The 25,016-nt window shown below is 36.0% G+C and overlaps 1 protein-coding gene across 5 annotated transcripts in view; it reads right to left on the bottom strand.

Annotated features, from left to right (window-relative positions):
* Positions 1-25,016, bottom strand: part of CNOT2 (CCR4-NOT transcription complex subunit 2) — a 130,269-nt gene that overhangs the window by 60,497 nt on the left and 44,756 nt on the right. For 3 of the 5 annotated variants that reach the window (XM_042992745.1, XM_042992750.1, XM_042992748.1), the window contains one exon: positions 18,237-18,309. In XM_042992745.1, the coding sequence (XP_042848679.1) occupies positions 18,237-18,309 (73 nt within the window). Of the gene's footprint in view, positions 1-18,236; positions 18,380-25,016 lie in introns of all 5 variants that reach the window. The other 2 variants (XM_042992746.1, XM_042992747.1) reach the window with 1 other exon arrangement.

Raw genomic sequence — 25,016 nt, 5'->3', positions numbered from 1 at the left:
AGAGATAATGTGTCCTTCTCAAGTGCATCCTATATGATGGATATATACATGAGTGCATATGATGGTAATATGCTTTATTATAGGTGATTAACCCTGATCTTGATTAAGCTGGTGCATCCACCAGTCTTCTCATCTGTAAATTACTATTTTCCCATTTTAAACAATGAATGTTTTGAAAGAAATTCTTTGAGAGCATGCAAGTATCTGTTCATCCTTAAATTTCTGCCTACTAATTATACCATTCATCCATGGATATTGCTCACATCTATTATTGTGATGCTCTAATGGTGATTTGTTATTTTCATTCTTCTATACTGTCTGTTAACTGAAATGTTTCTATAAGGAAACCATTCAACTTTTAAAGATTTCACTCTTAAATATCAAGAGTGTCAGAGACTTTACCTAACTGGTTGAAAGTAATACAGGTAGAAAGTGACGAACAATGTCTCAAAACTGTTACTCTAACAATCACATTCTTTCAGCTTTATTACATTGCTTTTATCCCACTAGAAAAGGTTTAAAATTTCATGTCCCAGTCTCTCTTGGCATCTCTGGCCCTAAATGAGAAAGATCTTTTTTTTCTTTTATCTTTGAAAAACTATCTTCCTAGTTTTCACTAGCATATGTATGTACTATTTTGTCTTTAATTTACTGAGCCAGGTTAAACAATAAAGAGATAATACTACAGAACACATATTTTACTAGAAATACCAGTGAAATTATTACCTCACCTGAGAAGAGAAATGGCTGCTGTATTTACGGGTCTATCAGATTCTAGGAAATCTTCAGTAAGGGAATTCAAGAGAAATCATGCAATTGTTTGCTTTAGCTTAAAGAGAATCACAGCTATGATGACGCCATATGTGAGCTGTAATATATTTACTGACATGTCATGTTTTATGTGTCTTTCCAAGTGGCCTTAAGTGCTGAGAAAAGGTCTAGTATTTCTGTGTATATACTACACAGTACTTACACAACAGAAAGTAAGTATTCAATCCTTAACTAAATACTGACACAGAAGCTTGTTCTCTTTGTCAGAAAAGACTTCTCATCTGTCTTCTCAACCAAAATATAAATTTTAAAAATGAAATCTTGGGGGCTCCTGGGTGGCTCAGGCGGTTAAGCGGCCGACTTCAGCTCAGGTCATGATTTCGCGCTCCATGAGTTCAAGCTCCGTGTCGGGCTCTGTGCTGACAGCTCAGAGCCTGAAGCCTGTTTCAGATTCTGTGTCTCTCTCTCTCTCTGACCCTCCCCCGTTCATGCTCTGTCTCTCTCTGTCTCAAAAATAAATAAATGTTAAGAAAATACAAGGATAAACAGAAAATTCTGAAAGCAGCAAGGGATAAACGTGCCCTAACATATAAAAGGAGACCTAATAAGACTCGTGACTGATCTCTCTTTTGAAACTTGGCAGGCCAGAAAGGATTGGCACGAGATCTTCAATGTGTTGAACAGGAAAAATATGCAGCCGAGAATCCTTTATCCAGCAAGTCTGTCATTTAGACTAGAAGGAGAGAAAAAGGTCTTCCAAAACAAACAAAAACTGAAGGAATTTGTCACCACTGAACTAGCCCTACAAGAGATCCTAAGGGGGATCCTGTGAGACAAAGTACCAGAGACATCGCTACAAGCATAAAACACACAGACATCACAATGACTCTAAACCCGTATCTTTCTATAATAACAATGAATGTAAATGGATTAAATATGCCAACCAAAAGACATAGGGTATCAGAATGGATAAAAAAACAAGACCCATCTATTTGCTGTCTACAAGAGACTCATTTTAGATCTGAGGACACCTTTAGATTGAGAGTGAGGGGATGGAGAACTATTTATCATGCTCCTGGAAGCCAAAAGAAAGCTGGAGTAGCCATACTTATATCAGACAAACTTGACTTTAAATTAAAGGCTGTAACAAGAGATGAAGAAGGGCATTATATAATAATCACAGGATCTATCCATCAGGAAGAGCTAACTATTATAAATGTCTATGCGCCGAATACCCGAGCCCCCAGATATATAAAACAATTACTCATAAACATAAGCAACCTTATTGATAAGAATGTGGTCATTGCAGGGGACTTTAACACCCCACTTACAGAAATGGATAGATCATCTAGACACACAGTCAATAAAGAAACAAGGGCCCTGAATGATACATTGGATCAGATGGACTTGACAGATATATTTAGAACTCTGCATCCCAAAGCAACAGAATATACTTTCTTCTCGAGTGCACATGGAACATTCTCCAAGATAGATCATATACTGGGTCACAAAACAGCCCTTCATAAGAATACAAGAATTGAAATTACACCATGCATACTTTCAGACCACAATGCTATGAAGCTTGAAATCAACCACAGGAAAAAGTCTGGAAAACCTCCAAAAGCATGGAGGTTAAAGAACACCCTACTAAAGAATGAGTGGGTCAACCAGGCAATTAGAGAAGAAATTAAAAAATATATGGAAACAAACGAAAATGAAAATACAACAATCCAAACGCTTTGGGACGCAGCAAAGGCAGTCCTGAGAGGAAAATACATTGCAATCCAGGCCTATCTCAAGAAACAAGAAAAATCCCAAATACAAAATCTAACAGCACACCTAAAGGAAATAGAAGCAGAACAGCAAAGGCAGCCTAAACCCAGCAGAAGAAGAGAAATAATAAAGATCAGAGCAGAAATAAACAAAATAGAATCTAAAAAAACTGTAGAGCACATCAATGAAACCAAGAGTTGGTTTTTTGAAAAAATAAACAAAATTGACAAATCTCTAAACAAGCTTCTCAAAAAGAAAAGGGAGATGACCCAAATAGATAAAATCATGAATGAAAATGGAATTATTACAACCAATCTCTCAGAGATACAAACAATTATCAGGGAATACTATGAAAAATTATATGCCAACAAATTGGACAACCTGGAAGAAATGGACAAATTCCTAAACACCCACACTCTTCCAAAACTCAATAAGGAGGAAATAGAAAGCTTGAACAGACCCATAACCAGCGAAGAAATTGAATCGGTTATCAATAATCCCCCAACAAATGAGAGTCCAGGACCAGATGGCTTCCCAGGGGAGTTCTACCAGACGTTTAAAGCAGAGATAATCCCTATCCTTCTCAAGCTATTCCAAGAAATAGAAAGGGAAGGAAAACTTCCAGACTCATTCTATGAAGCCAGGATTACTTTGATTCCTAAACCAGACAGAAACCCAGTAAAAAAAGAGAACTACAGGCAAATATCCCTGATGAATACGGATGTAAAACTTCTCAGTAAGATACTAGCAAATCGAATTCAACAGCATATAAAAAGAATTATTCACCATGATCAAGTGGGATTCATTCCTGGGATGCAGGGCTGGTTCAACATTCGCAAATCAATCAACATGATACATCACATTAATAAAAGAAAAGATAAGAACCATATGATCCTGTCAATCGATGCAGAAAAGGCCTTTGACAAAATCCAGCACCCTTTCTTAATAAAAACCCTTGAGAAAGTCGGGATAGAAGGAACATACTTAAACATAAAAGCCATTTATGAAAAGCCCACAGCTAACATCATCCTCAATGGGGAAAAATTGAGAGCTTTTTCCCTGAGATCAGGAACACGACAGGGATGCCCACTCTCACCGCTGTTGTTTAACATAGTGTTGGAAGTTCTAGCATCAGCAATCAGACAACAAAAGGAAATCAAAGGCATCAAAATTGGCAAAGATGAAGTCAAGCTTTCGCTTTTTGCAGATGACATGATATTATACATGGAAAATCCAATAGACTCCACCAAAAGTCTGCTAGAACTGATTCATGAATTCAGCAAAGTTGCAGGATACAAAATCAATGTACAGAAATCAGTTGCATTCTTATACACTAACAATGAAGCAACAGAAAGACAAAGAAACTGATCCCATTCACAACTGCACCAAGAAGCATAAAATACCTAGGAATAAATCTAACCAAAGATGTAAAAGATCTGTATGCTGAAAACTATAGAAAGCTTATGAAGGTAATTGAAGAAGATATAAAGAAATGGAAAGACATTCCCTGCTCATGGATTGGAAGAATAAATATTGTCAAAATGTCAATACTACCCAAAGCTATCTACACATTCAATGCAATCCCAATCAAAATTGCACCAGCATTCTTCTCGAAACTAGAACAAGCAATTCTAAAATTCATATGGAACCACAAAAGGCCCCGAATAGCCAAAGTAATTTTGAAGAAGACCAAAGCAGGAGGCATCACAATCCCAGACTTTAGCCTCTACTACAAAGCTGTAATCCTCAAGACAGCATGGTATTGGCACAAAAACAGACACATAGACCAATGGAATAGAATAGAAACCCCAGAACTAGACCCACAAACGTATGGCCAACTCATCTTTGACAAAGCAGGAAAGAACATCCAATGGAAAAAGACAGTCTCTTTAACAAATGGTGCTGGGAGAACTGGACAGCAACATGCAGAAGGTTGAAACTAGACCACTTTCTCACACCATTCACAAAAATAAACTCAAAATGGATAAAGGACCTGAATGTAAGACAGGAAACCATCAAAACCCTAGAGGAGAAAGCAGGAAAAGACCTCTCTGACCTCAGCTGTAGCAATCTCTTACTCGACACATCCCCAAAGGCAAGGGAATTAAAAGCAAAAATGAATTACTGGGACCTTATGAAGATAAAATGCTTCTGCACAGCAAAGGAAACAACCAACAAAACTAAAAGGCAACCAACGGAATGGGAAAAGATATTTGCAAATGACATATCGGACAAAGGGCTAGTATCCAAAATCTATAAAGAGCTCACCAAACTCCACACCCGAAAAACAAATAACCCAGTGAAGAAATGGGCAGAAAACATGAATAGACACTTCTCTAAAGAAGACATCCAGATGGCCAACAGGCACATGAAAAGATGTTCAACGTCGCTCCTCATCAGGGAAATACAAATCAAAACCACACTCAGATATCACCTCACGCCAGTCAGAGTGGCCAAAATGAACAAATCAGGAGACTATAGATGCTGGAGAGGATGTGGAGAAACGGGAACCCTCTTGCACTGTTGGTGGGAATGCAAATTGGTGCAGCCACTCTGGAAAACAGTGTGGAGGTTCCTCAAAAAATTAAAAATAGACCTACCCTATGACCCAGCAATAGCACTGCTAGGAATTTACCTACTCCTAAGGGATACAGGAGTACTGATGCATAGGGGCACTTGTACCCCAATGTTTATAGCAGCACTCTCAACAATAGCCAAATTATGGAAAGAGCCTAAATGTCCATCAACTGATGAATGGATAAAGAAATTGTGGTTTATATACATAATGGAGTACTACTACATGGCAATGAGAAAGAACGAAATATGGCCCTTTGTAGCAACATGGATGGAACTGGAGAGTGTGATGCTAAGTGAAATAAGCCATACAGAGAAAGACAGATACCATATGTTTTCACTCTTATGTGGATCCTGAGAAACTTAACAGAAACCCATGGGGGAGGGGAAGGAAAAAAAAAAAAAAGAGGTTAGAGTGGGAGAGAGCCAAAGCATAAGAGACTCTTAAAAACTGAGAACAAACTGAGGGTTGATGGGGGGTGGGAGGGAGGGGAGGGTGGGTGATGGGTATTGAGGAGGGCACCTTTTGGGATGAGCACTGGGTGTTGTATGGAAACAAATTTGACAATAAATTTCATATATTGAAAAAAAAATTTTTTTTAATTAAAAAAAAAAATGAAATCTTGTAATTTGTACTTCTAACCAAAATGTAGTAGTAGGAACATGGTCTTCTCCTGCCTCACCTGAAACAAATTTTAAAAAAGGATAAAATATATTAACCAATGGTTTTTAGACATAGAACATAAGGCAGCTCAAGACAACCCCTGAAAGAAGAGAAAAGAGTAAATGTGAGGCTTACAAACAGCCTTGCTTATAGACTGGAGGAGTTTCTGGGCTGCAGTGCAGTGAGAGGGAGCCCTGGTGGAACTCAGAAATGTCCACCGCGAATTGAGTAAGTGTAGCTGAGTCTAGGTGGGCCAAGGCAGCTGGTATCAAAAGGCTAGAGAGTACCAGACAGAAGAGAGCTGCAACGAAAATGAGTTCTAAAGACCCAAACAAGGTGTCTCTGGAAGCTTCAGCTAAGCACTGATCAACATATGCATGGAGCAAAGTACCAGAGGCTAGAAAAAGAGTGGTAACAACCTCCAGGGCTCACACAGGGCTGTTCCCACAAGTCAGAGTATTAAAATATAATTCACAAGGCATTGTACAGTATACTCAGAAGAGTACAGTTGGGAAAAATTAGACCTAGACTAAAGGCTACTGGGTTTCTGTGTAAAACACCTTAAAATTAAAAGACAAAAAAAAGGAAGTATCAAAGAGCCCAAACAGCTTCTAACTACATTCTGTCATCAAGAAAGCGCAAGAATATTAGCAAAAATACAAATATACAGCACCAAAAAGGTAAAATTTCCAAGGGCTGGCATCCAAACAAAAACTACCAGGCAACAGGGCACCTGGGTAGCTCAGTCAGTTGAATGTCCAACTTCAGATCAGGTCATGATCTCGCGGTTCACGAATTCAAGCCCCTCATCAGGCCCTCTGCTGTCAGAGTGAAACCTGCTTCGGATCTCTGTCCACCTCTCTCTGCCCCTCCCCCACTTGTGCTCTCTCAAAATTAGATAAAACACTAAAAAAAAAACACACAGAGGAAAGAAAAAAATTTAAAACATCAGTAAGCTGTGGGACAACTTCAAGTGATCTACTATACGTATAATAGGAGTCGCCAAAGTAAAACAGGGAGAGAACATTTAAAGAAGTGATGGATAAAATTTCCCAAATTTGATAAAATCTCTAAACACAAATTCAAGGGGCTCAATAAATTTCAAACACATGAGTCATGAAGAAAATTATACCAAGACACAGCATAATCAAAATCTGTAAAACCGGTGATAAAAAAAAAAAAATTTAATACTGGGGCACCTGGGTGGCTCAGTCAGTTAAGCATCCAACTCTTGATGGCTGACAGCATTGAGCCTGCTTGGGATTTTCTCTCTCCCTCTCTTGCTGCCCTCCCCAGCAACCCCTCTCTCTCTCTCTCTCTCTCTCTCTCTCTCTCTCTCTCAAAATAAACATTAAAAAAAAAAAAAAAAACTTAATACTAACCAGAAAGAAAAAGTTATGTTATGTAAAGAGGATTATGTAAAGGCCCCCCCCCACAAGGGGGTGAATGGCTCAGTTGGTTAAAAGCATCTGACTCTTGATTTTGGTGCAAGTCCTGATCTCACAGTCCATGGGTTCAAGCCCTGCATTGGGCTCTGTGCTGACAGGGTGGAGCCTGCTTGGGATTCTCTCTCTCCCTCCTCTCTGCCCTTCTGCTACTTGCACATGCACTCTCTCTCTCTCAAAATAAATAAATAAACTTAAAACAAAATGGCAGGTTTTTTTTTGTCAGAAATTATCTAAGCCAGAAGACATTAGAGCAAAATCTTTAAAATACTAAAAACAAAACAAAAAACCTGTCAATCTTTAATTCCATACCCAGCAAAAAATCTTTCAAAAATGAAGATCAAATAAAGACTATTACAGACATAAAAAATGTGAAAGAATCCATCACTATCAGAAAGGCATCACAAATGTGCTTAAAAAAAAATTTTTTTTTAACGTTTATTTATTTTTGAGGCAGAGAGAGACAGAGCATGAACGGGGGAGAGTGAGAGAGAGAGAGAGGGAGACACAGAATCTGAAACAGGCTCCAGGCTCTGAGCGGTCAGCACAGAGCCCAACGGGAGGCTCGAACTCACAGACCATGAGATCATGACCCGAGCTGAAGTCGGACGCTTAACCGACTGAGCCACCCTGGCGCCCCACAAAAATGTTTTTTAGTTAAGGTCTTTTCTGATAGCTCTTTATCCTGTAGACTCACATTGTCAGAAACAATTCAAAGAGTAAAAATGTGGTTTGCTATAAGCACAGAACTAACTACTTGTTAGATATGTAGGAAAGAGGTTCTTGACAGAGATACTATAAAAGACCTAACAGTCAATTTTAAAAAAGTGTTTTCTTTAATGTTTATTCATTTTTGAGAGACAGAGACAAAACATGAGAGGGAAAGGGGCAGAGAGAGAGAGAGAGAGAGAGAGACAGACAGACAGACAGACAGACACAGAATCCGAAGGAGGCTCCAGGCTCTGAGCTGTAAGCACAGACCCCGATGCAGGGCTTGAACCCACAAACTGTGAAATCAGGACCTAAGCCAAAGTCGTGCGCTTAACCGACTTAGCCACCCAGGTCCCCCAATTTTTTTTTTAATCTTAGTAATTGGTATATCTAGAAAGATATAAGATCTTTGTATCTGTATCTAGAAAGATATAAAGATCTGTACTATTCTAGGGTGTGATAGTTTAGGAGTAAATACAATTTGAACTTATGCATGTGTACAGGATGTCTGAAATTGAGGACCAGAAATATCCATTTACTCTGACTCTAAATGTGGCCCTAAAATAAACTGCTTGATGAAATTGGGTCCCAAAGATTATAGGTTGGAAGTTTTTGTAGTATGTCATGAGGATATTCATATTCAAGTAGCGATCAAAGAAGCCCAACTAAAAGAACTGTGGGCTAACGGACATGACAATTGTGGGTTAAGCAAAAGTTCTTTTTAAAAGGGCTATCTTGAAGATTATAAACTTTGGAAGAATCAAGATGATAGGCTGTGGAGGGAACCACAACATGTGTCATTCCTTAAATAAAAATTTAATTACTTTAAATAATTTTGCCTAGGTTACACATAATAAAAAAAAAACTTTAAAAGTTCTCCAAGTAAAAGGAAAATGACAATATAAAGAAAGGTAAGGAGGGAAAAGGAAAGGGAACTGAAGGAGGCAGACAAGAAAGGGAAGAAAAAAAAGTTGTAAGAAGAGAAAAAAGGGGAAAGATAGGATGGAAAGAGAAAAGAAAGAATGGGAAGGGATGTTTTCAATTATGGATGATGATAAGAAGCAGAAATAATAAGCCCCCTCAAATTACAATGAACAATGAGAATATAGAATAGAAGCAAGAAATGCTTCCCGTAAGAAGTGAAATTTCACTTGAGATCTAGAAAATGATTAAGATCATGTTTCTGGTACTAGGATATACTATACACAAAAACCAAAATGCTCCACTCAAAACCAACTTAAAAATGTTCCATGAAGTATTGGTTCAGCCAATCAACAAATATTCACTAAGCATATGCCAGACCTTATTCACAAATGCAGATACAGTGTGAACAAAATATCAGTGAAAACTAACACAGAGATTACATCTTTATTTTTAAATGAATTGTTAAGGGAGAAAGGGAAATTCAGCACCTCAAAACAAAGTAAAAGCTAGAGTTCAGAGAAGACACAAGTTTATATCCCCAAAGGAGAATTTGCCCAAGGTAGAAAAGCTGTTAAAAGACCTTCTCAAAAAGCAAGTACCTTAAACGGGTATACCATAATTGTAATAACCTCTTAGTGAAGAAAGCACTTGAATATCATGATTTTGATGCTAGACAGAAAGAGGTAAAGGAAAGCTCTTCTGAGAATCAACAGCCATAAACCAGCCTGAATTCACACTACCTATATGGACTGCAACCTAAGGTAACATTTTATTTTTAACTGGTCCTGGACTGGTAGACTCTTAGGCACTGGCAAAAGCAAATGCAAATCAAATCCCCTTGGGGGATGTCCTTCCACCTAGTCCTCAACAAATTCCCACAGCTAAGAAACATGAAATGGTGACAACACACACACAAGGAAACAAGGTACCACAAGTGAAAACCAGCAGAAACAAAAGACATTAAGAATGATCTGCCAGATGGGCACCTGGGTGGTTCAATTGGTTGGGCGACCGACTTCAGCTCAGGTCATGACCTCACAAGTTCATGAGTTCATGAGTTCAGGCCCCACATCAGGCTCTGTGTTGACAATTCAGAGCCTAGGGCCTGGAGCCTGCTTCAGATTCTGTGTCTCCTGCTTGCTCTCTGCCCCTCCCCCACTCATGCGCGCACACTCTTTTTCTCTCAGAAATAAACATTAAAAATAAATTAAAAAAAAAAAGTGATCTGTAGCAATTTCCAATTGCTGGATTTATCACACATTAAACACAAGAATGTATATAATAATTAAAGAAAAAATATGATAGAATCCAGATCTAACAAAGGAATGAATAATGATAATATGTGAATAATAATGGGCAAATATGTGGGTAAAGAAGACACAGACACCAAGATTAACAGATATGATCTAATGGGAAAAACAGCAATACACCCACCAATCGATCAATACACATTTTGTTCCAAGTTCATAAACAGGTAAGTGGTATCATACTAACTACACTCTCTAGCTACAGTGAAACTGCGTGAGAAATCAGCAACAACTAGAAAACTAGAAAAATCTCATAGATTTGAAAAATTTAAAATGACAAATCTGTAGCAAGGCTGACAAAGAGAAAAGGGATATAGTCAACAATCTTAAATATGAAAAAGGCGCTACAGAAAAAAATCTCTTTATCCTGATAGAGTATATCCACGCACAAAAAAATACTGCAGCAAATATCATACTGGTGACAACTTAAAGCTTTTAAGACAAGAAATAAGACAAAAGATTTCTATTAACACTTCAACAATGTATCAGAAATATTATAGAGTTCAGAAATCAAGTTATAAATAATAAAAGTATCAAAACTGCAATTTCCAGATGATATGCTTATCTACATGAAAACTCCTTAGGAACCTGCAGATAAATTATAAGAATAAAAAGTTTAGCAACATTAATGGATACAATAATCAATCTAAAAAAAATTGAGTGTAGGGGCACCAGGGTCGCTCAGTCCGTCTGGTGAGTGTCAACTTCGGCTCAGGTTATGATCTCACCATTAGTGAGTTCGGGCCCCGCTGACAGTTCAGAGCCTAGAGTCTGGAGCCTGCTTCAGATTATGTGTCTCCCTCTCTCTCTGTCCCTCCCCTGCTCAGGGTCTCTCGGTCTCTCTCTCTCTCTCAAAAATTAAAAAAGAAACATTAAAAAATTTTTTAAAGATATGGGAAAATATCTTTACTTACTTGATTTCAATATGGAAATGTCTTACACAGCCTCCATAAATTCTTTAAAAAAACTTTGACGTCAAATGTCGTATCAGTATGAACACTGTCGAGGTACTCAAAATTATTAAAAACACTCCTAAAAATATTCTTGAAAGGGCTTTTGTGAATTTAAGTTTCCTGAATTTTGAGAACATGGCTTGGTTCAAAATACTCTTCTAACTTCATCAAGCTCCCTCTTCGGTTGTTTTCATGTAACGTTTAAAAATACTGGGTTGAGCATCAGACTCCTGATTTTGACTCAGGTCATGATCTCAGGGTCATGGGATGGAGCCCCACGCTGGGGTCCATGCTCAGCGTGGAGCCTGCTTAGGATATTCTCTCTCTCTCTCTCTCTCTCTCTCTCCCTTCCCCCACTGCCCCTCTCCCCTGTTCAAGCTCTCTTATATACATATATATACACACGTATATACATATAATATACATATATATATACATATACACACACACGTGTGTGTGTGTGTGTGTGTGTGTGTGTATCTGGCTGTTTTCTGAGATTTTCTGGCTCTGTCCTCCTCTCTCATTTTTATCTAGAGGTTCTCTTTACTCTGTCTCTGCTGTCTCTATCCTGCTCAATCATGATTCTATTCCCAGAAACTTCTCAGCAGAATCCTGGAAGGGAGCACTGGTAGGCCAATCTTGAGAGATGACAGAGCAAGGCTGCTCACATTAGGCCTCACTACAGGTCCTTTACACAGATCCAATATACAGGTGGGCAACATCTCTCCCAGTTTCAAACTGGATAATCACTTTCAAATTGGTTGTTCACCACTCGGAGGTGCTTCTATTCTCAGTCAAGATACCCCAGTGCTTTTCTCTACCTTCTTATGTACTGAAACAGATACACGTAGGTTTTTTGGTTATTTCTCATCTGCTTACATTTGGGAGGGTTCATGGGGATACCACATCACCAAGTTTTGTTATAAATGTTTTCATGGTTTGGGTTTTGCTACCCAGTTGATCTACTTTTATGTGGGAATTCAGAAAGATTTTAAAAACTAACCTGCCCTCATCCCAGAATCTAAGCAAGGCCTTAGAGTATATTTTGAAAATTAATTTTGCTTACTTCTGTATTTTTTCTGATTCACAGAATTATCTGCACTCATGTTTTAATTTTCCTAATGATGAATGACTTAATGATGAACACATACTAATATTTATGAATGAAGCAAATTACTTAAATGAAGATTTTTTTTTTCCGAAAGAGAATGTATTTCCCAACAGGAGCACTACAGTGAATACAGATACTGCCAGATATTTTAAATGTTGGGGAAACACAGCAGTTATCTGTCAAGATACTATGCTAACTACTGTTAAGTAGCTTAGACCTAATTACTCAACAGAGCTGTTCAGTTACTTCTTTTGGCCTAGGGGCACTGTGAAAACATTATTAAGACACTAAGGGTACCATATACCATGTATCTCGATGAAACTTGCTTTCTGGAAAAAATCACCTCATTTGATGATTTCAGAAGATGGAAAAGAAGTATCAGAAGATATAATGCAATGAAAGTAGGCTAACATTGTTAGCATCCTGTAATTATGAGCCAACGATGAGTGCCTTGGGAATTCATTTAACTTTATGTTCTTGGCCAGGGGAAGAAAAATAAGGAGGAAACAAAAATAAAAAATAAATGTCAAAATTTATTAAAAAAATATTCAAGTCATGGAGTCAACAGGATTTCTGTTGTTGATAATGTGATCATGACATAAGCAGAAGCATCACATTCAAAAGTGTAATTATAGGCACTAACCTCATTGTGTAACTGCAAGTGAATTTAATAGTCATCCATTTTGAATGTCTTCTATACCCTTGCTTCATCTCTGGCCACAAACAATAGGGTACAGCCATTTGTTTACAAGAGTTTCAAAAGAAAGGAAGAATAAACTGTGAACCAGCTCATTGGTTTCAGACATCGATTTCTGAACCAATTCCTTCCTCAGCTAACTCCTGTTTACCTTAATGCAGTGCCAAACAGCAACAATGATGAAAGCCTCCATCTTTCTGCTCTAGGTATCAGATCTACTCTGACGACTCTTGAATTGCTACGTACCCATTTGAAAGAAAATTCTTGTTCACTTTATTAGGTGTTCTTTATATTCATTATGCATTTTTAACACACTTTAACATATTACAGATTCTAAGATGCTTTGATGTTGGTGCTGTTTTCAATCATACTAGAAGGTATCAATGAATGGTTACAAGCTACTATGTTACGACTATGACTCTAAGATACCATGTTGTAAGATGTATCCTGACAGCAGAAAAATATAAATTTTCAATAAAATGTAACTCAGAATAAAAGAAACAGGGTACATCATTCCTTATTTACATTACATTTTTATTGCAGTATAAAAAAATAAAAATGTAATTTGTATATCGTGCTGTATAACTGTCTTGCACACCAAAAGGAAACATATCTACTGATGTATTTGTGTTAAAATAATTAAGCAACTTGTATTTTAAATGCTTTCTATTATGCAGAAATACTTGAGTGAATACTTGAGAGATAAGTATTTAGTGTTTTGGCCATATCTGGGAAATTGTTCTGGGTGGGCTAGAAATACGTTCTTTTTTCCTATTTGAAGTAATGAAATATATGGGCAAAGTCACCTCACAATACATAAAGATGCACCTGTATACACTGAAACACACATGTTACAAAACTGTAAAAATAAAAATAATGAAACAGAAAATTCAAACTAGTGATTACTTCTGAGAAGGAGGCAAGGGAAGGGTGGCACATGGAAACTTCTCCATTAAGTGTAATAATGCAAGCTGCAGAAAAATGCTAATTTGTTAGAAACAAAGACAACAAATAACATTTGCACTTACATCGTTATTTGAAAAGATCTGAAAAGATATACACTAAACAGTTAAGGTAAACTTTCAGCCTATTTTATATTTCCATTATTCTTCAAAGTTTTTGCAACGCATACCTGTAACTTCTGTGATTTAAAATATAAAAAGGAAATAAAATATTTAATGATGGGGGAGGGAGAAGGAAATGACAATACAATCACCGCCATAATTCTGTGGCATGTTATATCCCACAAAGTTAATGCAGCAGTTTCAACTGTGAAGTATTCTTCAGGAACATACGGATTAGGATGCATTAGATTCAGTTTATAGGTAACAATGAACTAACCAACATGACATTATCAATGACCTCATATTATAAAAAGTTCCATTCAGAGTAACATCTAAAAATCTTGGAAATATCAGTAGTTATGTTACCCAGCACACTCTACAATTTCTTTCTTTCACTTAATTCGTTTTATTTAACGTTACTGAAACATTCATTAAACAACTATTATTTACCCAAAACCATGGTAGGTACTGGCAGTTCCACGATGAACAAATACAGCTCTAGCTCATACAGTAGTACCGTCCAAGACAATATTCTGAAATGACCTAAAATTTCTACATCTGCACCGTCTGATATGGTAGCCATTAAAGGAAAGTAGCTGTTAGGCATTTGAAATGTGGCTAATACAACTGGAAAACTAAAATTTTTAAATTTTAATTCAAATACATTTAAATCTAAATAGCCACTTGTGGTTAGTGCCTACAGTATTAGCACAGGTCTACAGGAAGACAAGGACAAATAGATAGCTTACAATGTATTCGGTCAACACTAAACTATAAGTATCTACAAAGGTTATGAGAGCAAAGAAAAGGAACACTGAGCTCATATAAGTGTACTTCTGGAAGTACTAATAATACCTAATTCTTGAACCGTGTGAAACAAAGGTGAGGCATTACATGAAGAGGAACTAAAACAAGTAAAGGCTTAAGTGTAAAAGCGTATGGTAGGGAGATTAAAATCAGTTTTGTATTCCTAACTGAAAAAAATTCATACTAGGAAGTCAGAGGAGAGACATTGGAAGGGTAAATAAATGCAGATTGGGGTCAGAATATGGAAATACTGTATAAAGTTTAAGAGTTTGGTTTTATTACATATGAGATGGAAAGCCAGTGATGAGTTAAATTAGTAATTAGCATGGTTGGATTTGTACATACTTATCATTGAAATAAATTAGTAGAAATTAAAGGAAGATAAGTAAATACTGGCAAAACTGGGGGATTATATTTTCCTGAAAAAAGCTTGGCAATCCTTTCAAAACTGAATGAACTATGAACCATTTAAATAATTAAATTCTCACATGAACTAATAATATAGTAGTCTAAGCAAATAAAATTCAACTACTTGATTCAAACTCCAAAAACTTAACTGGGTTTAAATTTATAGAAAGAAATGAAACAAAGTAAATACCAGTATAAAAATCAGTACTTCAACCAACACCCATTTGAAAGTCATTAGTTTTTAGCACAAAGGTGAAGGAATACATTTTCTTAAGCTAAATTCCTAAGGCTTTTTATCAGGTCTACAAGGAAATGAGAATTAGAGATCTTTCTTATTAAACTCTGGAATATTAGCCTACTATTATCAGGATGCCTAAATATCACTATAAATCATCAAGTGCCCTTCAAAAACAAAACCCCACGAAAGATGAACTGAGTGCAAACACTGGTACAAAGAAATCCTATTTTATCCATGAAAAAAACAAAATTCCTCAAAATGGAATTTTTAAGGGGCGCCTGGGTGGCGCAGTCGGTTAAGCGTCCGACTTCAGCCAGGTCACGATCTCGCGGTCCGTGAGTTCGAGCCCCGCGTCAGGCTCTGGGCTGATGGCTCGGAGCCTGGAGCCTGTTTCCGATTCTGTGTCTCCCTCTCTCTCTGCCCCTCCCCCGTTCATGCTCTGTCTCTCTCTGTCCCAAAAATAAATAAAAAACGTTGAAAAAAAAAATTAAAAAAAAAAAAAATGGAATTTTTAAAAAAATCCAAATCATTTCGTGTCAGCATATATGAACTTTTAGTGCTACCCATACAAATACAAGTGATTTATTTGATATTATTTTGAATTTCCCATGTGCTTTTAATATACTCATCATCACATCAGAAAGGGAAATTATATTTCTATATATGTCCTTTCCAAGAGTCTTCAAAAATAAAATAATTATGCAATGGAGATTTAAACAATTGTTTCCAACAATATTTCAACATGTATTAAGTGTTACTAAGTAACAATAAAAAAGGAGAAATATTTTCAGACAGAAAAACTCTAACCAAGAATTTTTTCAAAGAAGCTAAAGAACCTGGATTATTGGTAAATAATGTAACTGGAACAATATAGTATTTTTAGAGTAGAGTGAGCAGGAATTAGAAAATCTCTTCATGTGTAAAATACAATGTCATTTTGTTCCTTTCTTAATGAAAATTTTGGAATTCTATATTAAAATGATTCCATGAAGTAAATTACCATACTGTATAACCATACAAAAGTTCTATACTTACACTTTACCAACCTGATTATGAGCACCAAAAAGCCACATAGCCTAGAATCACAATACTCTTAAAATCATTTAGCAGAACCTATCAAAAGATGCAACAGCCCAAGCAGTGTGACCACTTAAACTCTTATGAGTCAAGGTACTTGGAAGTGGTTGTGAGGCCGGAGGAGCTAGAGCAAGTAGGAAAATGAGCAAAGGCCATGTTGGTCAAGTCTGTAAGAACCCTAAATAGATAGAAAAGGTTACAGGGAGAACTGTGTCTGCAGAGCCACAACTACGGCTTATTAAAATCATAAAGATCTGGCAAGAAACTTCAGACAGCAAGTGACAGGAAGAACAACTGGACACTATTTTTATTAGGCACAGTGCCCAAATGAGAACCTAAAACAAGTAAATCTAAATCCTGTAATCAAAGGACCTTTGCTATAAACACCACGAAGACCCATTCACAATTTTTTCCACTATTTACCTTTCCACTTTGAGGGAAGAAAAGATTAACTGAGCTAAAATAAATGATTAGCAGAGAAATGGTTAGAATCAAAGCTGCTGCTATAACACTGAGTTGCCTTCAACAGCCTAGAGGGAACAAAACTGGTAGGTGGCAGGGTGTGAGGGAAGCTGAACATGTATGTACCCATGCAGAAAGCCTACAGCTTATCCTTACCTGAGCTTTGAACTATTCTGTACTCTGAATTACTGCATAATTTGGTAATGTTATTATTAAAAAAGGAGAGTTTCTTTGAAAAATGAAATTCAAAAAAAATTTTTTAATCACTATTTCATACCACTATCTTTAAAATTCACCTTCCTTTAAAACCTCAGAAAGAGGAATATTACACTTCAACCACCTTTTAGCATCTTTACATGCTACATGTAGGGAATGGATACTATTAACCAGCTTAATAAATGACAAAACAAGGGGAGCCTGAGTGGCTCAGTTGGTTAAGCGACCGACTTCGGCTCAGATCATGATCTCGCGGTTTGTGAGTTTGAGCCCCGCATCGGGCTCTGTGCTGACAGCTCAGAGCCTGGAGCCTGCTTCGGATTCTATGTCTCCCCACACCCTCTCCTGCTCCCTCAAGCTTCAGATTCTATGTCTCCCTCCCCTGCTCACGCTCTGTGTCTCTCTGTATCTCAATAATAAATAAACGTTAAAAAAAAAAATTAAAAAAAATAAATGACAAAACAAGAATCTAACATTATAAGGATAGCAAGCTAATGAGAAATCCAATAGAATTTGGGTCTCTGAGCACCCTGGGATGTTGCATTTCTATTTCTTTTATATTCTAACCAATTTTGTCTACACATCTGTGATGCTCTATTAACCCTGAATATAGCCTAAGAATTCAGGTTTATTCCTCCAGGAATAATAATATGTACGTATGTGTACATATATATATGTACACACACACACACACACACACACACACACACACACACTCAGCACTTTGTTTTACGGAATACTAGCTCTGAACCCAGCCATGGAGTCATAAATTGTGTACCAGATAATCTAAGTTTTGACACATACATAAAGAATTACGTTGACACTAACAAAATATACATTTACCATAAGCATGATTTAAATGTTCCCAACTATTTCAGCTGTCAAAGCCAACACATGCATTTTAAATTATAAGCCAAAGTTTTCATATTGGAGTATATCCAATTTGCTGGTTTCAATTAAATATAACATATTAAACAGTTCAATGTAGCAATATGATCAAAAGACAAAAAGGGGGAAAAAAAAACTGATCTTACCTGGTAGTTTCTTTTCTCAGATAATGTATGTCCATCAGTCCTCACCATAGAGTCGTGTCCTTTCCTCACAGTACTGGAGGCAATCAAATAGAACTGTCACTCAAGGGTCGTGTCACAGGAAGGACCGCCCACCAGTTCTCCCTCTAGAGTGGAATTATCCAAAAGCCGTCAAAATTACTAACATGTAAACATATGAACAGCAGCAAAAATATCCAATATGATACACATAAAACAGAAACAAAAAGTACTATTTTAATATCATAATGCATCTTTCTCTTAACCATCTAGGGAGGGCTAGACTGGTAGATACTTTAAAAAATTATTAAATATAAAAAACTCTTATACTCTCTCCAATTAAAACTGTACACCAGACCTCACACACAAAGGACACTTATGGTCAATAAAACAGTGGACAAAAAAATTTCAGCCCTCAACTGATATATTTTTTCTTTTAAATACTCTATTAGTCTCAGAAATACCCAATTAATTCAGATTCAGTTGTGTAATTTCAAATCATTCTCCTCCTAAGGTTTGTTTATCAGAACTGTTATTAATTCAGTTTATGAGGTTTATTTCTATGCCGTAAGACTGGAATATATCATATATTCTCAGGATGATTAATAGATGCAAACTTAACTCAATATTCTATTTAAAATTTACTCCAAGGAAGAGTAGCAACATATGCCAACTTTCTGGATGCCTTTGTCCTTCAATACTCTAATTTCATAATGCTCTATTTATTTATTTTTTTACATTAAAGCAGAGAAATAATAGAGCTTATTTCTTAACTTGGACAGAGATAAATAAATCCAAAATGATGAGGCACTAAGCACCTCAGGTACCAAAAAAAAAAAAAAAAAAAAGTCATTGAAGCAGAGGTGAGAGTCCCTAGAGATGTAAACTCAAAAATGTAAACTGTAAACTGAAAATTAAAAGATCAAAAACTCAAAAGTGGTATCTACAAAGAAGCTGTAAACATTATCTTTTCGAGACAAATGTCTCTCACCTGTTTCAGTAAAATGTTTACCCTAGGGAAATGGTACATATCCTACTGAATTAATATATAATAGTTGCTAACCACTAAAAGTTCAAATTTAGAACAATTATTTAACATCACACGAAATTTGCTTTGGGAGAGGATAATAAAAACCTTTAATTTAAATTCATAGTAAGCATGAATCAATTTTATTAAAACCAATCAACACACACAAACACACCCCTATGGATTACCTCCAAAAAGCAATCTAATAAGGACAGAAAACATTTTCAAGGAAAATAAATCACTAAAAATTAGTATTATTACATAAAAGAATTCACATAATGAAAACCTACATTCCATCTTTGGTTTTATGTCTAATCACAAATACAAAGCTAGTGGGTGCTATACTTTTACTTAATGTGGACCACCTTACACTGTATGTTTGGCTGAAATACTTTAAGATGCCTGACTCTAGGCCAAAAATGTTAATTGCCATTACCAATTTATATGTACCAGTGATATTAAGTATGTCTCTCAAACATAACAAATGAGAAAGATTTTTTAAACTGTAGGTATATTTACTGCCATAAATGTAATCTTTATCATCTAGCAAGAATTAGGTTAATCATAAAATAAAATTATCAAGTGAACTGATGTTCAAGAATAGTTAAGTGACACACATTCAGCTCCAATTTAAATGTTCATGATTGTTACAAAATGGGAGCAAAACTATTTATTATGTATTTTTACCCCCCACCAAAAAAAACCTAATCCTGTTTTAATGTGTTCTTTAATATTTATTTATTTTTGACAGAGGGAGAGCAGGCATGAGTGAGGGAGGGGCAGAGAGAGGGGGAGACAGAGGATCTGAAGCCGGCTCTGTGCTGACAGCAGAGAGCCAGCTGCAGGGCTCAAACCCACTAACTGTGAGATCATGACCTGAGATGAAGCTGAATGCTCAACCAACTGAGCCACCCAGGAGCACCTAATGTTAGTGTTTTATAAAAATAATAATTTAAAACAACACTTGCCAAAACTATTAATCTACTCATGGCAACTCTGAATTCAATGGATAATAATGTAAAATTTCAGTTTTTTCTTACAGGGCAAATTTTATTTTTCCTTATTAAATTAGCTATGTTTACATTAAAGCCCATACATTACCATCACATTATACTAGTTTCATCAAAAGATGTTAGCAATCTAAAATCAGGCAAGGCAATTTTCAAAGTAATGTAATGTACGTTAACATAACCTAACTATGTAAAAAAACTATGATGAGAACTTTATATGCTAAATAAACCTTAATTAAAGATAAAAGTTATTATTTAATCTGTAAACTTACCAGTTAAAAGACAAATATTAACTTTGGAATACTATGGATTTTAGCACAAAGGGAAAACTTGTTTCTGTTCATTTCTTTTGTTTCTCCCTCTTGGGATAACTTCAAATATTTCATGTCTTAGGGTTTCAGTCAACAGCCACTATTTGCTCTAAGCAATGTATGAATCAATATTCTATATTGATCAATAACTAAGAATCATCATCTCCTTTTGACAAACAAAGGGAAAAAGGAAGGAAGGCACTCTATTTTCTTCTGGGTAACCATGAAAAAGCAAACATTTGTCACCATTATCTTATATTAAGCAAAAATGTTCACTAATAGATTGTGTCGATACTCACTGGGAATGAAAAGTGCATAATAGATGAAAAAGGATGTAAGTATATATGTAAGACAGAGTATGTGAAAAGGAGAAAGTATGAGAAAACATGCATTCTAGCTGCCTATATATATAAAAAGTTTATACACTGGTTTTCCTACAAAGTCCTAAACATTCAAAAAGTCAGAAAAGACAAATATTTATAAAACTACCATGAAATTTTCTACAAGGCAGAATGCCTTCCAAGATGGGAACACAGAGACTATACTTACTCTCCTACCTTAAATAACTAGAAAGTTAGGTAAAATATATAAAACAATGATTTTCATCTCAGGACAGAGATCATCAAGAAAAAAGAACAAATGAAGTAAAGCCCTACTGCAGCCTCTAGAGGTATGAGGCTAAAACATGGGAGGGGGAGGCGGAACCCAATCAAAACCTAACGGTCTCAGTGAGCTAAGGGAAACGAAAAGAATCCAAAGTTAGGGGAGACACCAAGCCAGCTACAATTTGTAGGACAAATGAAAAGAAGGAAGCTGCAGAGAAAAAGAGCTTCAAAGATCTGAAGACAGATCACCCTCAGGGTTTAGCTGAGTAATTATCTGTGCACACATGTAAAAAACTACTTATTCTAGAGAAAAAGCCTCTGAAAAGTAATCAAACCAATCCCCAGAACTTATGTTCCCATCAACTACAGTAGGATGGCTTTAACACAGCGCGGTATTGAATAGAGTTCAGAAGGTAATGAATGCCTAAACAATGAAACCAAAGAAGCCTTAGACTAAGGATGTTATGGACCAGCACTAACAAAGTTAAAACCAAGCCTCAAAAGGATGAAGCTATTTCTGCCATAACTGAAACCCAAAACAAAACCCAACAATATTTAAAATAATACAACACACTCCAGTATTAAATAATATAAAATTAAATATCTGGCATCTAATTGAAAATTACCAGTCATGCAAAGATGCAGGAAATACACCCCAAACAAAGTAAAATAGAACATAGAAGGATCCAGCAATGATCCAGGTGATACAATCATTAGATAAGGAGGTTAAGTTGGCAACACAGAGGAATTTATGGTGACAGAAAAGTTCTGTATCTTGCTTGTGGTGGTGGTTATATGATTCTACATGTTTGATAAAACATCACAGAATGATAAACACATACCAAAAAAAAGTGAGAGCTTGTGCCAATTTCTGGTTTCGATAATGTGCTGTAGTTATGTTAAGATGACGTCATTGGAGGAAGATAGGTGATGTGTATATGGGACTTCTCTGTACTATTTTTGCATCTTCTTACAAGTTTATAATTAGTTGAAAGTTAAAAAGCTTTTTTAAAAGGCTCAAACTGGGGGCACCTGGGTGGCTCAGTCCGTTAAGCACATATGGGATCCAGCCACTCACTGGGCTCCATGCTGGGCATGCAGCATACCTGATATTCATTCATTTCCTTCCTTCCTTCCTTCCTTCCTTCCTTCCTTCCTTCCTTCCTTCCTTCCTTCCTCCCTCCCTCCCTCCCTCCCTCCTTTCTTTCTCTCTCTCTCTTTCTTTCTTTCTTTCTTTCTTTCTTTCTTTCTTTCTTTCTTTCTTTCTTTCTTTCTTTCTTTCTTCCCCCTTCCCTTCCCTTCCCTTTCTCTCCCTCCACCCACCCCCCCGCCCAGGCTCATGCACACATGCACTCTCTCAAAATAAAATAAAAGACTCAAACTGATCTTCCAGAACTAAAAATTCAACATCTGTAATTAAACATGCATTGGATAAGATTAACAGCAGTCTTTTCTAAACTTCAAAGAAAAGTTTAGTGAATTGAAGACACAGCTGGCAATTAAAAAAATAAAAAATTAAACAGTGAGAAAACAGACGAGAAAAAAAAGAACTGTGAGACCGTACCAAGTGAGACAGTGAACTACTGGGCAATATCAAACAGCTAATTTTAATGTAGTTAGTGTCCCAGAAAGAGTGAAAGAGCGAGAAGGAAAGAAAATGGTCAAATTTTTCCTAAATTTTATGAAAACTATACTCACAGAGTCAATAACTCAACCACCAAAGATAACAACAACAAAAACCTCATGATGATTTTAAAATCAAGTTGATGAAAAACAGCAAAACAGAATCTTAAAGGAGACGGAAGAGGGAAAGTATATATAAATTGAAACAGAGGGGGAAAAAAACCAGGAATGACAGTCGACTTCTCATTAAGAAACAGTGCAAAGCAGGTTCAACATTTTTAAACTACAGAAGGAAAAAAACCCATCAATTGAGAGTTCCAAATCCAGCAAAAATACCTTTCAAAAATGAAGATAAATACAGCCACTTTGGAAGAGTTCAGTTTCTCATAAAGTTAAACATACACTTAACCATACAACCCAGCAACTGTGCCCCTGGGTATTTACCAAAGCAAACTAAAAACATGTTCATTTGAAAACCTGTTCACGAATGTTTATACCAATGAAGACGTCCTTTCAAACAGATGAAGGGATGAACAAAATGGTACATCTATATAGGATTCCACTCAACAATAAAAAAAGATCAAGCTATTATTCCATGCAACACAAAGAAAAGAATATAGATCAAAAAGGCTATATATTACATGTTTCTAGTCATATGACATTCTAGAAAGACAAAACTACAGGGAAAGAAAATAAATGAGTGCTTTCCAGGGGCCTGGAAAGGGGTGGAATAAGTGACTGACTACAAAGGGGGACACATGGAAACTTTTAGAGAGATGGAACTATTCCATATAGCACTGGAGTGGTGGATACATGATGCTATTATGCATGTGTTAAAATCCACAGAACTTCACAACATAGAGAGTGAACAGTAATGTATGCAAATTTTAAAAATCAACCAAGCGGTTAGAAATACAGACCTGGAAAAAGACTAATAGTATTTTAAATGTATGATCCAGCCACGCTGAAAGGAGTATGGGAAATGTGCTGACCTAAGTAACTTTGGAAAATGATGTTTTAACTGCTAACTGTAAGAAGGGAGAAAAACTCTACATAAATAATGTATTCTAGTTGGCAAAATGATTCATCACAGAGCTACGGGTTAATAATTCTGAAACTGCTATGTATGTATAGTGGAGATAAACAATAAGTAAAATAGATGATGGTTGGCAAGAGCCAGGTTTCTCCCTATGAGAAACTATGTAGTACTGGATTAGAGTCAGAGCCATCTTCTATTGATATCAATTTGTTCTTTATTATAAAACACTTTAAATATTAATCATTCAGATTTTTACAGAACAGATCATTTCACTGGTATATGTCAATTGAAAATAAATTAAAAGTTGATAAAATGTCAAGTGATTAACAGGTATGTCAAAATTATACTTTGAAAGATAAGCTCGATATAAGGGTATTTAAAAGATTTTTTCAACACGGTAAACAAAGCTAATTTCTAAAAGGCTCAAAATTTTATTTAATATTTATAATTAAGTTAAATAAGTTTATCTCTAATATCTCTTAATTTGCAATTAAGCTAAATAAGTTTATCTCTTTTTAACAGACTGGTAACACTCAAATGTCAGGAATCTAGAGAAAAATCTCTAGAAAATACTTTATTGGAGAGTGAAAATAGTTATTAGCTTTATTCTGAGTGCTATTAAATTTTGGATGTGACATCATCATATAAAAATATATATCCTGAATGGACCAAGAACCAGAAAATCTGAATTCTAGTACTAGCTTAATCAATTTCTCTCTGGCTTCAGCTTCCTAAGGAGTTTGGGAATTGTATCTAAAACATCTGTAATTTGGCAGTCATTACCAACTCAACTTCTAAGCTACAATGTGAATTTAGCCAAGTTAAGACAGTTGAACCAGTTGGATAAGCTTTACTCTTTTTTTTTTTTTTTTAAAGACGACATTACAAGGAGGGCACCTGTTGGGAGGAGCACTGGGTGTTGTATGGAAACCAATTTGATAATAAATAAATAAAATAAATAGAAAGAAAGAAAGAAAGAAAGAAAAGGAAGGAAAGAGAAAGAAAGAAAGAAGGAAAGAAATAAAGAAAGAAAGAAAAAAAGAAAGAAAAAGAGAAAGAAAGAAAAAGGAGGACATTACATTCCAGGTTGAGTATTAGAACAGACTACCAGATAGGACCAATTTCACTGGAGCTTAATAAAAGCTGAAGT

Source organism: Panthera tigris, chromosome B4 (assembly GCF_018350195.1).
Source record: "Panthera tigris isolate Pti1 chromosome B4, P.tigris_Pti1_mat1.1, whole genome shotgun sequence".
In the NCBI taxonomy this organism is placed as follows: domain Eukaryota; kingdom Metazoa; phylum Chordata; class Mammalia; order Carnivora; family Felidae; genus Panthera; species Panthera tigris.
The sequence above is the reverse complement of the archived record's forward strand: the minus strand, read 5'-3'. Positions and strand labels throughout refer to the sequence as shown.